At 37.2% G+C, this 15,068-nt stretch overlaps 2 protein-coding genes across 3 annotated transcripts in view; one reads left to right on the top strand and one right to left on the bottom strand.

The window, feature by feature from the left end:
• The first annotated feature begins 552 nt into the window (after nt 1-552).
• On the top strand, nt 553-4,392 carry LOC135071494 (piercer of microtubule wall 1 protein). Of its 2 annotated transcripts, none has more exons than XM_063965270.1 (3): nt 553-815; nt 1,800-1,886; nt 3,348-4,392. In XM_063965270.1, exons 1-3 carry the CDS (start codon nt 638-640, stop codon nt 3,470-3,472), a joined length of 390 nt encoding a protein of 129 aa, XP_063821340.1. In that variant the 5' UTR covers nt 553-637; the 3' UTR covers nt 3,473-4,392. The 2 variants fall into 2 exon arrangements, with proteins under 2 accessions (XP_063821340.1, XP_063821341.1); XM_063965271.1 differs by lacking the exon at nt 3,348-4,392 and adding an exon at nt 2,356-2,712.
• A 109-nt stretch (nt 4,393-4,501) lies between these two features.
• Nucleotides 4,502-15,068, bottom strand: part of LOC135071363 (synapsin) — a 75,890-nt gene continuing 65,323 nt past the window's right edge. The window contains exons 10-15 of the mRNA XM_063965153.1: nt 10,647-10,739; nt 9,298-9,410; nt 8,880-8,976; nt 8,471-8,638; nt 7,794-8,025; nt 4,502-7,333 (exon numbers count right to left, since the gene is read on the bottom strand). Of these exons, the coding sequence (XP_063821223.1) occupies nt 7,125-7,333; nt 7,794-8,025; nt 8,471-8,638; nt 8,880-8,976; nt 9,298-9,410; nt 10,647-10,739 (912 nt within the window). The 3' untranslated portion in view covers nt 4,502-7,124. The remainder of the gene's footprint in view (nt 7,334-7,793; nt 8,026-8,470; nt 8,639-8,879; nt 8,977-9,297; nt 9,411-10,646; nt 10,740-15,068) is intronic.

Raw genomic sequence — 15,068 nt, 5'->3', positions numbered from 1 at the left:
GTACGCTGTCCCTAAAATGAATGAAACTGATAAGGCATTCATTTATTGAATAGTGGAGTTAATTATTGTGCATATAAATAGGTATCACATCGATAAGGGTATTTTATTATTTTAGTCATGGGTATATTTTTACTTTAGAAAACATTATACTTTTGAATTATGCTTCACTTGTTTCAGCTGTATATTCGGGACGTATAAGTGCCCTGAAAAGGACCTTTATTACTAACAAAGAACATGAATTTGAAATGTTGATTTGTACATTTTGTGTAGAAGGAGTCATAGAGCTTTCTTTGTAAATCCCGTCTAATATAACTACACCATCTTTAGTAAAACATGAAGTAAAGTTAGCTGTACAGACGACGCGACAGTACAAATAGCTTAAACGTTATAGATTTTTGCTAAGAGCGATTTTACAGCAAAAAATTAAGTTCTGCCGACTGTATCGGGCCTAAGATCGGGCCGTAGCCTACCATAGCTCATCTTATAAATGATGTGACCTACTTGTTCATTATCGTTCATATCATTTCCGTCTTCATAAACAGTATCTATGGAAATCGCATATCAATAAGTTGTCAAGGAGACGTTTGCAAGTTTGGAAGGCTTGTTTTATCTTTCGTTTTATTAATTTCTTTTAACCATGAGCGGGGGCGCAAATTTTGTACCAGAAGAACCAACTCCAGAGAACATGCGACCAGGGTTCTGTTCTGCTGTTTGTACGGACAGAGCAAGCTTGCAGGAGGAAATAAAGAAACCTGATCAGAAGACCTCGGATTTCTTCGCCACCTGTAATCTTCCCAAGAGGTTCGAGCATCCTCGTAAGTATCAAATTTTGTTGTTATCTTAACATCACTATTTCCAGGCATTTATGATCAGTCTCCTGGGTTACTACGTTCTTCTTCTATCGTGTGGTAAACAACTAAGGGGTTAGACTGTACGATTAGCCATGATCACCTGTTCTGGCTTAAGTTTTTTCGTAAACCCTAATGATGTTTTCCACCTCTTTCAAACAATTCTTATTAAGGCAGGAATGTGTATCTTCTAATTCACAGTTTATTGTTCTTTCATACCTACCCTTTTCTTGATACGTTAAATTATCCTCAAAAAGTTCAAAGACAGTGTTCTATTTGTCGAAAAAAGAATAAGAGTGCAAACAGTTTAACGACTTGATAGAGTTAGTACAAGTCAAGTTAGTACTTATTGAGTCAGTGAACCCCGGAGTTTATGCGGGTGATGAGCACTAACTAATCGATATCCGGCTTACTTGTGTTCTTGGCGCTATTTGTACTGGCTTGATTTAAGACAAAGCTCTAAGGCATTGATTTTCTGAGAAGGTTGGACTAACAATGGTCTTAACTTTTCCTGTGGTTTGTCACCTCCGGGTTATAAGTAGTGAACGGGTAAGATCTAGAGAGCATTTAGTAAACAAATACTGAGTGTTGTTTCCCAGTTTAGATAGAATGTCAAGCACTGTGCGCTGTACGATATTTTCACAAAGAGCATGCAGTGTCCTGTATGTGAATTAGAATGTCAGAGTATTTGACTTTAGAGAACTAACTCTCCACGGAAAAAGCAAACGAAATTAGCAACATCTTGTGTAGGACGCTCCATTGTGAACATACCAACCTTTGATTAAGCTGATAGAGTTTATTATCATACCCTGTGGTACTATTCTAATCATCAGTTGTGACCGCCACATAATAGTAGGCATAATTTTCAGGCAAACGACTTTTTAAAATGTGCCACATTTTCTGATCAATGCTTTTATGGCATACTTTTAATGTAATATTTCATCTTAACAGACTGGTTCAACGGTTACGGGTGCCAAGTGAGCCGGCAGCATCCGTTTTACAGGACCTCTGCGAGTGTGTACGGATGGTATCCACCAGGTAACGATACATTTTATCTCGTACTTTAACTACCTACTAGTTATTATTCCCTTAAATGCGATTCGTTCGTTCGTTCGTTTCAGCCAAAAGACGTCCACTGCTGGACAAAGGCCTCCCCCAAGGATTTCCACAAAGACCGGTCCTGCGCCGCTCGCATCCAGGCGCCTCCCGCGACCTTCACCACATCTTCGGTCCACCTAGTGGGAGGCCTGCCCATGCTACGTCTTCCGGCTCGTGGTCGCCACTTAAGAACTTTACTGCCCGGGGCACATAGCTCGTAGAGCTGAAATGCGAAAGTAAAACTCTACATGAAATATATTTTTTACTTTGTTGCTCATACAATTGGTTGTTATTTCAATAAATTCATCAATATTGATTGAAGCTTTTTATGCATGAGTAACCTACAGATGTGTCACGTGTGACTGTCAGACAATTGATATGCCTATTTCATTCCATGAAAATCTTTTAGGTCCGTATTCCGTGCCCTCTGTGTTTTTCCCGAAGAGCCAGCAATTTTCCAGTCAGCTGGCTCAGGCCGGCATGTATAGGAACTATTCGCTGAACACCGGTCGTGATCCTACGGGCTACAAATAATTGAAAATTTATGTACCTTTTACCTGTTACACTTCTAACTTTTACCTGTAGCGCAATGTCCCATTAAGTTTTAATTTGCATTGAAGTAAGAATTGTTTTGTTAAGTTTATAAATAAGTTGTGGATAAAGTACCTACCTATAAGACTTTAAATTATTGAATTGTAACAATTATTTTAAGATATTCAATAAGTGTTATTTATTTTTAATAAGTAAGAGATGAATTAAGTTTAAATTAGTGACACTGTATGTTCGTTATTGTAATAATAATGTTATGTTACTTTTTTATGTAATAAAATATTTTTTCACTTTTATAAATTATTTATATTATAAATCTTTTTTTATTACCTGCTAGCAGTCCTTCAATTTAAACTTGGATAAATTATACATCCCATCAATAAATTATATAGCAAATGGTTAAGATTAATGAATCTATCTGAAAAAGTTTTCATAATCCGCAGAGCTTATCTCCTAAACTCTAGAAGCAATTATGGTCATTGCTTTCATTCAGTCAGGTAGTATGCCCATGATTACGAACGTATTGGATTCTCCAAAAAATTAAAATTACAATCTCTACTACAAAATGGTGAAGTTACAATACTTACATTACATCATTTTTTTTATTTTCTATTTACATCCATGGTCTCACATCCCTGGTTATTGGTACCTGAATGCACTACTGTAGGCAAATATTTATTAAAACTATTTCCCGCGGCGCCATCTACGTGAAATTCAGTTTGTCACAAACCAGCTGTCATGCAGGCCGTGCCGTCGATACCAATTTTCGAGACAAACACACAAGGCCTATTGGGGTTATTGTCGCTTCTTAACCCTCATCCCAGTCGTATACCAGTAGCATTATCATTGCAGGCATCCACTCCGTGCCATCCGTGTTCTTCCCGGCTGGCCAGACGTTCACCAACCGGCTCGCCGCAGCCGGAATGTACCGGAACTATAGCCTCAACACCGGCATGGACCCTGTCGGCTATTCGTGATCTTGAGACACAGATATTTCAGTAAAAAATCATAGGACATTAGATGTAGTTCTCTGTAGTTAGATATAATCTATCGTAGTACCTACTTGTATAATAATCTATACTAATATTATAAAGCTGAAGAGTTTGTTTGTTTACTTGAACGCGCTAATCTCAGGAACTACCGGCCCGATTTAAAAAATTCTTTCAGTGTTAGATAGCCTATTTATTGAGGAAGGCTATATATCATCACGCTACGAGTAATAGGTGCAGAGCAAAAATGAAAAATGTTGCGAAAACGGGTTTTCACGCGTACGAAGTCGCGGGCACAGCTAGTCTATCGTATATTGGTGATGGTGAGTATCTTTAAATAATAAACCTTTATATCTCAACAAGGAATTTTTCAGTAAATTAAGGGTTTGAAGTAACTTATGATTAGGTACAGAATAGAACATGAAATAAATTCAGGATTTTAAAAGTATCTGAAAGAAACACTAAGAGACAAATAGACGGAACTCTTAGTTTTCTAGAAATTAGTTAAAAATCTTGGATTTGATTGTTTTTTACCTATAAGTTTCAAAATTATATTCTCTAGTACCTATAAATGTTGGACGATTACGTTAATTGAGTGCCAAAATACAGAGGTAGAGATATTACTTTTTTGAGAGTACAGTAATTGTTTTAATAAATATTTTTAAATCGTGTAAAAATTAAGTCACACAAAGGCAGATTATGAAAGTAATAATCAAATTATGTTAATTTCCAGATGGAAAATTAAATATGGTCGCATTTGTTGTTTGTCTGTCTCGCTGATTTTGTTTTCTGTGTTATTGGCGTGAGTTTGATAATGCTTTTCGTGTAATTAATGATCAATTTTTTATTAAATAAAACGCTCTACTTTTAAAATAATTTGCTAATTTTGATTTTAAATTAATAAAAGGTAATTTATTAATATAATGTTTGTTTTCTTGTTTACGCTAAATATTAGTTTGTGTTTACTTTAGTTAGATGGTAATTCTAAAATGAAACAACTAGAGCCAATATCGGTAGGTATTGACTTACCAAAAGAGGTGTTTATTATATTATTATAATATAGATTAACATGCATTCAAATTCCATTAACATATTCCATTCGAACATAGACATGGTCGTCACAAAATAATTTTCGAGTTGGTTACCATCATAACGAGTATGTATGATGTTTATTTTTAGTTGTTACTAGTATACATTAATAGCATTTGTTAATTGCTTGTTTTTTACTTTGTGACAAACCATGTCTTATAATAAAAGATTAAATCACGATAAATAGTAAAGGAGGCGTCACAATCCACTACGACGATACACATGCCTCTCATCGAATTTAATTTTTATCATGACAATCTTTGGAAACACTATTCATCATTTCCATATTGAGTACATATTGTATAACTCGATTAGCAACAACAACAACAGCATTATATTAACTTTAGTGTTTATATTATTATCTTAACAATTAACAAAGACAGAACATTATTTAACGTCAAAATATTTAAAATAATCTACATAAATAACAAAGTGTTTGATAGGTAACTAAACTCTTCGTACACTGTTTTATAATACAAAACTAACAAAACCGCGACACTTCATATAATTATAATAATGCATTATAATAGTAATAAATATCTAATTGCGCTTTTTATAGACACTTATGTATATTACACGTACGCCGTGGTTGTATGCTAAGAGATTCGTGTCAAATTCTAGCTACGGGTGCAGTTTATCTAAGCATATCGTATTGTATAGAGGTATGACACTCTGTCAAGGCCCCGTACCGATTAACACAAATCATCCTAAAATCGACAAGTAACATTACGTTCTACTGCAAAATGAAATAATAACCACCAAAACGAAATTACAACCCAACACCAGTTTTCATAACCCTATTTTCAGGAATGCCTTAACATAATGAGTTGTTCTTACATTATACGTATAGCTATTTTCGTTGTAAAATCTACAATAACAAGTGGGCTGGTAGTTATTACTGTTCTGTAATAATATTGTAACACGTAACGTAAATATTTCTTACAATGATTACTGAATATTAAATTCCAGCGCATTTATGCGCATATATTTCAACTACACATATCATAATTATCTACTTTGATCCGAATTAGCTAAAGAATAGTTCACTATGAAGTAGCTTAAATGTAAATTTCGCTAAAGAGATATGAAAGCACAATGCACTTGATGCGATGAATAACACCAACGTCCCTGATATGACAACAATCAGACTTAGCTCACGCAAGTTTCACATTTGAAAACTAGATAAACTAGAAGATACAAACAAAAAGAAAATCACATGATTATAAAGTGATCAAAGGTGTACAGGCAAAACTACAATCATACAAATGAGGTTCTCAATGACAGTAAAACCATCATAGCAAATAAGATTTGCAGTAAAAAACTTATTGAAGAGCATACAGTATTAACAAGACGTTCTTAAAGCTATGAGATACAACTAGTAATAAGATATAAAATGTGAATCAATTCTTGCATATAACAATATTGTCTTAAATAGCATTGCTCACATCCCAATTGCTAACAATTTTGGTTTAATAGGACCACAAAATTTCAAAGTTCTTGTAAAGTTATTAAAAAACTCTTATGTTGTCATTTAAACAGACATTTTGTTATCAAATTCAAAACATGTTAATGCCAAAATGGAGAGCAACACGCTTCCATTAGAAATTGAGACAATACACAATGTTAGCTTACGATCATTCACCCTACTTATTGCCACCAAGTTTATTCACCCTTCAAATAACATTAATCTAAAGAAACAAGTGACGTTGAAAGTTAGTCGAAGTACCTATCGGTCGTGTTCTCCTAAGGACGTGTAGCGAGTGTAGAAGGGACACCGAGACAGTGAAAAAACACTACACGCGGCGCGCGCGCCGGTATCGAACGGGATCGATCACAATGCAGCTCAGTTGATTCGTATTTTCATAATATTTATAATAAACTTATTGTAAAAAATCTATAGTTATTTTACATTAAAACTATGCTTACTCTTGTTTCTCACGCGGTTTGCGCAACGGACACTCGGTTCGAAGGGTGGTCCCTACAAAACAGGTGTAACTCGGAATGCCATCTGAGTATTATGATTATGTGTCTCCTATCCTGTATTTGATGTCTCGACTTTCTATTGCGACATTTTCATTACATTATTCTTTTCTGTTGTAAAATTATTTTAAACAAATTAACACTAATATTATTTTGTAGCAAATAAGAGACGCGCATGGTGATTTACAAAAGATTCATTGAGTTTACTAATTTACCATTATTTTAACTGTCTTTTAAAATCATATTTACACACACATCAGGCATGGCAATTTGGGTAGTCTTCAGCCTTGCTTTTTCAATCCAACTGCGTCAGTTCATGGTTTTAAATACATATTGCTGAATGAATTGTTTGCGGAAATGTGTTTTTGTTTTATAGATAACACGTGTAAATATGACTTGTTAACTTCTGTAAATTCCTTAAAGTGGAAGACGTAATGCGGCACCAACCTAATGGTGAATATAGCTCTACTATTATAAGAGCCGTACGATTTTTCAGAATTTAAGAAAAAATTATACGGTTCAATGTTTGTGTTGATGAGGATGTGCGCGTCTCTGTAAAGTTACAGTTGTTTTACATGTCGCCGAAGATTCCGGCGAATGTTTTCCGTAAGTTCTTCATGGTGTCCTCTGCGTCTTCGGTGAGGGCTGCGCTGAGGGAGCCCTGCCGCGCGAAGCCCCCGCGGCCGGCGGCGGAGCCCGAGGGCGCCGCGCTAGGCTGGGCAGAGCTGCTGGCTGTGCTTGGCGCTGCCGATGCCGAGGACACGGTTGACGACTGGGAAGCTGGCAAAACACCTGTTATATTAGATGGGAATTATCTCCTAGGGGTATACGACATCAAAAGCTAGAATGGTCACTTGCATGCGAGAAGCGCCCTTGCGGGTGTTTGTGGAAATCTTTGGGGAAGGCCTTTGTCCAGCAGTTCAAGTCTTTTGGTTGAAAAGGGTTGTAAATGTCTACCAATTGCCATGTCAACATACTTTACCTAGGTACATCGTCATGTAGGTTCTGTTTGACCCAAAAATTGCCTTGGAGAGAATTAAATTTTACTTTTGTACCTACAACATGCTTTGAAGTATGTAAATACATAAATAAAAGAGACATCCTCGTGACAGACAGACATGACCTTAATAATAGAGTTCTTGTCATCTCCTGATGGTAACCTACCACAAACTACTACTACTACAAATTATACGGCTACTTTAACGTTGTCATTCAGGCAGCACAAATGTTTGCAACTTACCCTGCGAGTCACGCCGCGTCAGAGGTGGTGGCGGTGGCTGCGACGGCTCAGCCGGGATGGGAGGCAGTGGCCGGTCGATGCTGGTGGCAGCCGCGAGCGGCGCGGGCGGTGGCACACTGGGCGGGCCCGACCCTGGCAGCGGCATGGTGCGCTCCTCGGGCGACGTTGCTGCGGAACTGCCGGATACTGATGTTCGGGATGCCGTCTTTGTTATCCCTGGCCGGCATACAGCCTGGAAGTACAGATTTAATTATGAGTACAAGAAAACTTCACACCAAAAGGAGAAAGTTTTCACTACGTTAACACAACCTCTCCACCATATTATTTTATTGATTCCTTTAAAATTTTCAAATAAAGACCTAAGATGAGATGCTTGAAGATGCTTGGTAGGCATTTATAAAAAATTTGCTGCGGTAATGCACTCCTTTACTCTGGATCTGGCCGGAATCGAAATAATAATAAGAATAAAATCATACTTAAATTGACCTGCATACGCTGGAGCACCAGCTTAGCAAGATGGCGGCGGACTTTCCCCTGCGAACTGTGGCCCATGAACGAGGTGGTGGAGTCGTTGAGCTCGATGATGTTCTCGTGCCCGTCCTTGCCCACATCTAACTCTAACGCGCATTACGTCATGAGACATCTAGCAGTAGACTTAGAATTCAATATTAATATACCTGCATGCGCTGCAGCACCAGCTCTGCAAGATGGCGGCGGTCCTCCTCCTGCGAGTCGCCCATGAACGAGGTGGCGGAGTCGTTCAGCTCGATGATGTGCTCGCGCCCGTCCTTGCCCACCACCAGCTCCAGTGCGCACACTTCCAGACCTCCGAAGATTTCGCTCACCTGAAAAATTGAGAGATTGTGGAGATGCAGAGTTTACATTTATATAACATCGGACAATTTGGAAACTGAAGATGGTTAAGCACTGTTGGAAGTTTATGGACTAAAATTTACCAACCCAAATAGCGAGGGATTATACCGGTCAATACTTTTATAGGTCTATTCTGACATCAATCTGCAACCAATACGGCTCTTTTTTAATGAAAAATTCCTCCGCAAAAGAGTAAATCTTTGAATGTTTTACCTCGTCTATCCACATCTTATATCGGTCGTTCATGCCGATAGCTTCCAGCATGGCTGATCCTTGGTTAGTCTTCCAGTTTCCAGAAATAGACTTGCGCCTGAAACAAAAATTTCATTAAAAAAGATCGCGTTAAGGCTCGTTAATTAGATCAAACGCTAAACATTGAAGTTATTACAAAACGCCTGCGGAGTTATTAAATTTAGTCTCGGGCGAGTATAAACTTTAATATTCTTAGTAGGCGTAATGTATTTGTAATTAAAATATTAAATGTTTACATACGAGTACAAAACAATTAAAAATAATTGCCGCACTTTTCTTACGTGTTATTTTTTTTTGTTACTTTCGTGTCTCTCAAAATTTAGTTACTTATCCCAGTTGAGTGATGTCGCTTTGTCCATATAAAACACTAGATACTTACATAAATGCCTTATAGTTGGTTCCAATTTTCTGTATGTGGATGTCGTATTTGGCATCGATGTACGGTTCCACGGTGCAGTACGTTCCCAGCATGGCCACTACGCCAGCGATATCCTGAAATGAAAATGGTTACTTTTACCACTTTTAGGTATGTAAAATTTTCACCAACCAAAAGGAAACTAAAACGTCATCTATACTTATAATAAATCTGTAGAGAGGTCAATTCTGTACATGAAATATTTATTTTCAAAATAACTATCAGGGGGTGATTAGTGATCGATACTGATGGCAAACATGCAATCAGTAAAATTTTTGTCTATCTGTATGTTCCTTATAGAAACAAAAACTACTCGACGGATTTTAACGAAACTTGGTACAATTATTCTTCATACTCCTGGGCAGGTTATAACTTAGTATACTTAGGAATTCCCACGGGAACGGGAATTAGCGGGAAAATTCTTTTGTATGAAAAATCTAAACCGCTTAAGTTAGACGCTTGAAATTTGGCATGCAGGTACCTTAGTAAACTTAAAGCTTAGTTACAACAGGATATTGCAAAATTCCCACGGGAACGGGAGTTAGCGGGAAAAAACATTTGTATGAAAAAATCTAAACCGCGTAAGATAGATGAAGGGGGTAAAACGGGATCTACGCGTACGAAGTCGCGGGCGGTCGCTAGTTTATGATATAACTAAGTAGTCAAAGAGATAGGCAGGTCCAATCAATCTTGTAGTTTAGAGCACCAAATATTTCCTCTGCTTACAATTTACCAACACTTATCAACACATTTGCCAAGATACAATACCCACGTATCTAATAGGACAGCCATAGCTTCTGCTTTATCTAACAGATGTCGATACCAAGTAGATGTTAGCAAAGTTTGTTTTTGTTGGATCGTCGAGGGGCTAACATAAACATGGATAAAGGTCATAGCACACATATCAACCCGGAAACGGATTGCAACCGTATTAACTCGAGGCGGTCAGTATTCTTTGTAAACTCCGTACTACAACGCACACTTTGCGCAGCTCCGTCACGTATAGTTCCAAAATATTGAACTGTCCTATGCATGACATTGACAGTGGGGCGCCACCGTCAAAACCGGATCGCTGGTTCCGATTTTTGCCATGTTGGAAACCATATAGTTGAACGATGGTAGCGCCTCTCTGTCATTGAGTTTGGTGGGACAGTTCAGCGTGGGTCATCTATAAACGCCTAGTCTCGCGGTTGACAGCGCGGCGAAAGGCAATATGATGTTGATCCCTTTCCGGGTTGATAAGTGTGCTATGACCTTTATGATGTAAAGTCCGATATGAACCAGATTCGCTTATTAATGTTGTAATGGTTTACCTGGAAGTCGGCCAGGGAGTCCACTTTCACCTTGGCCACGCCGCTGTGCGCGTGCCCTATCTTGATCACCACGGGGAACTTGGGAGCTGTTACCTGCAACAATGACACTTGTGTTAATATTGGAAGCCATAGCTTTATGACTATATTGGTCATCTTAGGCATGATGTCATGCCACGAACAGTCCACTTACACCACTTTTATTTAATACAGGAGGAATTGAAACACAGGTTTAACTTAGTTCCGACTAAGAAAGGCTGACTTAAGTATACTGTTGTTTAAAAAGTTAAAACGCTCATTTGTGAATAAACAATAAAGCTGAGTTGCACCACCTAACTATAACGATAACCGGTGTTTTTGTATGGAGTTTGACGTTAAAGTAAGATGGTGAAACTCAGCCTAACTCTACTACGAGTAAAAAGTTATGGTAAAGTGAACATACTCGTAGGTACTTTGAAAGACAATAATTGAACAACGTTTGTTTGTTCGTAAGTTATGCTGGTATAATTTGTATCTTGCCATTGCTATTTTATTTCCGATTACAGTATTTTAATTAAATCATTACAAAGGTATTTAAGACGTTTGAATGTAAAGTAAGATTATATCGTGTGCATTCCAACTAACAGAGCTCTATGTTTCTCTAACCAACGTGCCCGTAGTTAATATTTAGAGGTAATTTTGTTAGCATAGCGTTGTCTGAAGGCAAACGTAGTAAGTGTGAAACAGGGATGTTATGGATATGAAGTTTCGGTTATGGATACGGTTACGGATATTAGAAAAATATTATACCGGTTTCGGTTACGGTTACGGATAGTAAAACATTTCGGATCCGGCGTTTACCCGTGGTCCCCCCAACATGTCCCCCTGGTGGGTCCACGGGTAATTTTTTTTACCCGTTGTCCCACCGTTCTGAACAGTTTTTGCCAGTGGGTCTACGGGTAATTTATTTTAACCATAGTCCCACCGCACAGTGGTAAACGTTGCATGTCACCTAGGTATAATTATAAAAAAATCTATAATTATTAATTAACCATAGATTTATAAGACTTATTCTTTTAATAAAGGGCTAATAGCTTGGGTAGTTCATCGTAGGTATAATCCTTTCCTTTTCAAGGCTTCTTTTAGTTATATTAATAGATTGTCGTTATAGTACATACTCGTATACATGGATGATTGTGTGATACTTTCATTATAATACTTAGTGGTATTACTGCTTTCAAAACGTGAATTAGAACTGGCCCTATAGCAGACATTTTCCTACATCTAAAGGCCTTTTGAAATATATATTGGTTATGGCTATTGGAGCGGGTACCACTTTCCATACATTTGTGCCCATCATCCTTTACTTTCAATTTTATTCCATGAAGAAAATTTATTTTATTTTATTTTATTTCCAATTATTTTTTAATTAAACTTGATGTAAAAAAGAATAGACTTTCTATTTTATTTTATCGATTTTTTTCCAAGAATATGAGGTGACATGCAACGTTTACCACTGTGCGGTGGGACTATGGTTAAAATAAATTACCCGTAGACCCACTGGCAAAAACTGTTCAGAACGGTGGGACAACGGGTAAAAAAAATTACCCGTGGACCCACCAGGGGGACATGTTGGGGGGACCACGGGTAAACGCCGGGATTATCCGAAAGTTTCGGATAACTTCGGTTATGGATTTTAGAATTTTAATAAGGTAAAATTCTAATAGCAAGATGCTGCGCGACCTACATAGCCACTTTACGAGTATGTACTATGACGGTACCTATGATAAAGGTAAAACAGGCGGGTATATCAGAATGGTGCCAGGGGATGCCAGACAAGTAACAAAAATTGAAAATATTAAGATTTAGACTCCGCCTTTTTCCGAAACTTTTGAATCGGTTTCGGTTGCGGTTACGGATATTTTTTATTTCGGATATCCGATAGTTTCGGTTACGGTTACGGATATCCATAACATCCCTGGTGTGAAACAAAGGTCTATTTATATGGGGAGCTTCGCCACATGTGTAATCACAGGTTTCTGTTAGCAAATCGCATAGGTACGAGCTGTGAACTCATCGCCTTTAGTTAATTTTATGGCAGCGATAACTATCTTAATTGCCTTAATACACGAATAGACCTTTGTGATATCATGTTTATGTTTTTATTATGCCATGTTAACTTTTACTTATAATTAACGCCGTAATTTTAGAGAGGAAGTTGGATATTTTTTAAAACAAGTACGCACGCTGCTAAGGGTTTAGACCTAAGAGCAGAGTTATTTAGCTGTGTAGTTTCTAAAAAACTTAGTTCTAATCCTGAAACGATATAGTACAATCAGCTTAATAGAACAGTTACTTTATTAAACCAATAACCATATCAAACTACGGATAATATTCTTATTGATTTTCTTACTTCTATGGGAAAGCTATATTTTGATAGCTCATAAAAAGTGTATCAATTAATTGGTCATAACAACTACCCAACCTATATGTTAGTAGAGTCTTTTACAAACCAACATACACGTCATAGTCGCATGCAGAATATAGATCATGACTCGGCGAAAAGTACATAATTATGTCAATAAAATCTACATATAACGAAGACTGCCTGTAGGTGTGCACGGAAAGCTATTTTCAAAGGTTAACCGTAGGCACTTACTATATTTCATATCTACCTACAATTGAATGAGTTTCATAGATTTATCGACTATACAAAGGTTCACATTTAGACATTGATTGTTTACTGAAGCAGTGCCAATTTCTTCTAACCTTTCCAAGGACTGCATGTGGAAATAGCCGTTAGAATGTTATGATGACTAATTCATTTCGTCAATCAATAAATAGAACTAAATAATATACATAAGTATATAATATCATATAACTGAGCTGCTTATACATACAATATGTGTAACTGTTGAAAATGTTAAATAAGTCCATTTTTTACTAGAAATTACATAGTTTCCAAAACAAGAAGCTAAATTCCATAATTATGTTGAGCACCTAATAAAATAAATGAACTAAAAAGTATAAAAGTATTGTTGTTATTAGCCGTACCTAGTAAAATTAAATACCAAGTACCTAGTGACAAAATAATTTGCAGTCGTAAATGTATTGACTGAATTTTAAAGGTTTCAGGGCAAATATAATGTTGCAAAATGTCGGTTAGAAACAGATTTTCATAAAAGTCCATAAGTATTCGTACAAAAATACCTATTGGCAAGAAAAACGTACTGCCTTAACCCTTTTAAGGATTGGTTCGTGAGGTACGGACCCTTGGGATAGCCTTAAATGTCCTTTTATCCCGACCTTTTGGGTAAATTGTAGATATAACAGAATGAGATCTGTCTAACATAAACATTATCAAGAAAAATTACATTTTAGTTTCTTCATTTTCGGTAAAATGACAATGTTTGCCTTTATCGGCAGACTTTGTTAAATGTAGGTGAATACACATTTATACATCTTTGTTTCAAATATCTCTTAATCAAAACACAATAAGTATCTACAGGTTTCCTTACGATGACTTTATTAGTTGTTAGGAAGTGAAACATCTTATTACCTTTCTATACTACGAATATGTAGGAAGATAGATACCTAACGAATGAATAATGGTATCATAATAGGCAAACAATATTTTCCAGTATGCTTAATAAACGTATCATAAAATAGTTTCGTAGAATTTCATCAGCTCTAACATAGTGGGAATTTCCTTGGAGAAAGCCAACGCAGGGCTAGTCAGAAAATTACTCATTTGCATCATAAATATGCAAACGGAGTACACTACCATAAGCGACACGTTTAATTAAGGTTTCTTGTTATTTATTATATACAGAGCCATTGGGCTTACTTTCCTATGTTACGAGTATCAGTCATTTCCATATTATATAAAAGAAAATAGTTCTCGGGCTTTGAATACTAAATTACAACATTTGACTCGCTCGATTCATTATAAGTAAAACGGATTAGTCAAACTTGTGAGTTCATCAAATTAGAAATATCTGTTTCGTCATAATAGGCGCGTGTCAATCTCGTGTGACGTCACGACGCACTCGAGCCCGTTGGAGTGGCGCAGGAGCAGCGGAGGCGGCGCCGTGGGCGGCTCCATCAAGCGCCCTTTGCAAACAAGGAGAATTCCCGCGCGCGATGTGTCATCCAAACATCAAGAAATATCTTTTTAGGCCTCAAATAAAATTGCTATTTATGGCCATCTCTGGTGACGTATTGAAATCGGCCAGTAACAGTTGTGTCATTACAATCGTATTTCCGTTCGCACTGTGCGTTATTCAGAAACGCATTGTACATAAATGGCAATAAGATGACTAACGTAACAGGTTGTTTTCACGACTCGAGCGCAAACGTATGCGCAGGCGCCGGGGCACTTAACCTGCAACATTTGCACTATAACTAGATGTTATCTGCTGATCAATCGGCGCGATACCGTCGTGG

The sequence above is a fragment of the Ostrinia nubilalis genome, chromosome 4, assembly GCF_963855985.1.
Source record: "Ostrinia nubilalis chromosome 4, ilOstNubi1.1, whole genome shotgun sequence".
NCBI lineage: Eukaryota > Metazoa > Arthropoda > Insecta > Lepidoptera > Crambidae > Ostrinia > Ostrinia nubilalis.
The sequence above is the reverse complement of the archived record's forward strand: the minus strand, read 5'-3'. Positions and strand labels throughout refer to the sequence as shown.

Excerpts from the sequence above, each read along its gene's own strand:
- LOC135071494 (XM_063965270.1), top strand. The coding sequence starts at position 638 with ATGAGCGGGGGCGCAAATTTTGTACCAGAAGAACCAACTCCAGAGAAC. Across the intron at positions 816-1,799 it reads CAAGAGGTTCGAGCATCCTC|ACTGGTTCAACGGTTACGGG; the intron begins GTAAGTATCAAA and ends TCATCTTAACAG. Across the intron at positions 1,887-3,347 it reads GTACGGATGGTATCCACCAG|GCATCCACTCCGTGCCATCC; the intron begins GTAACGATACAT and ends TTATCATTGCAG.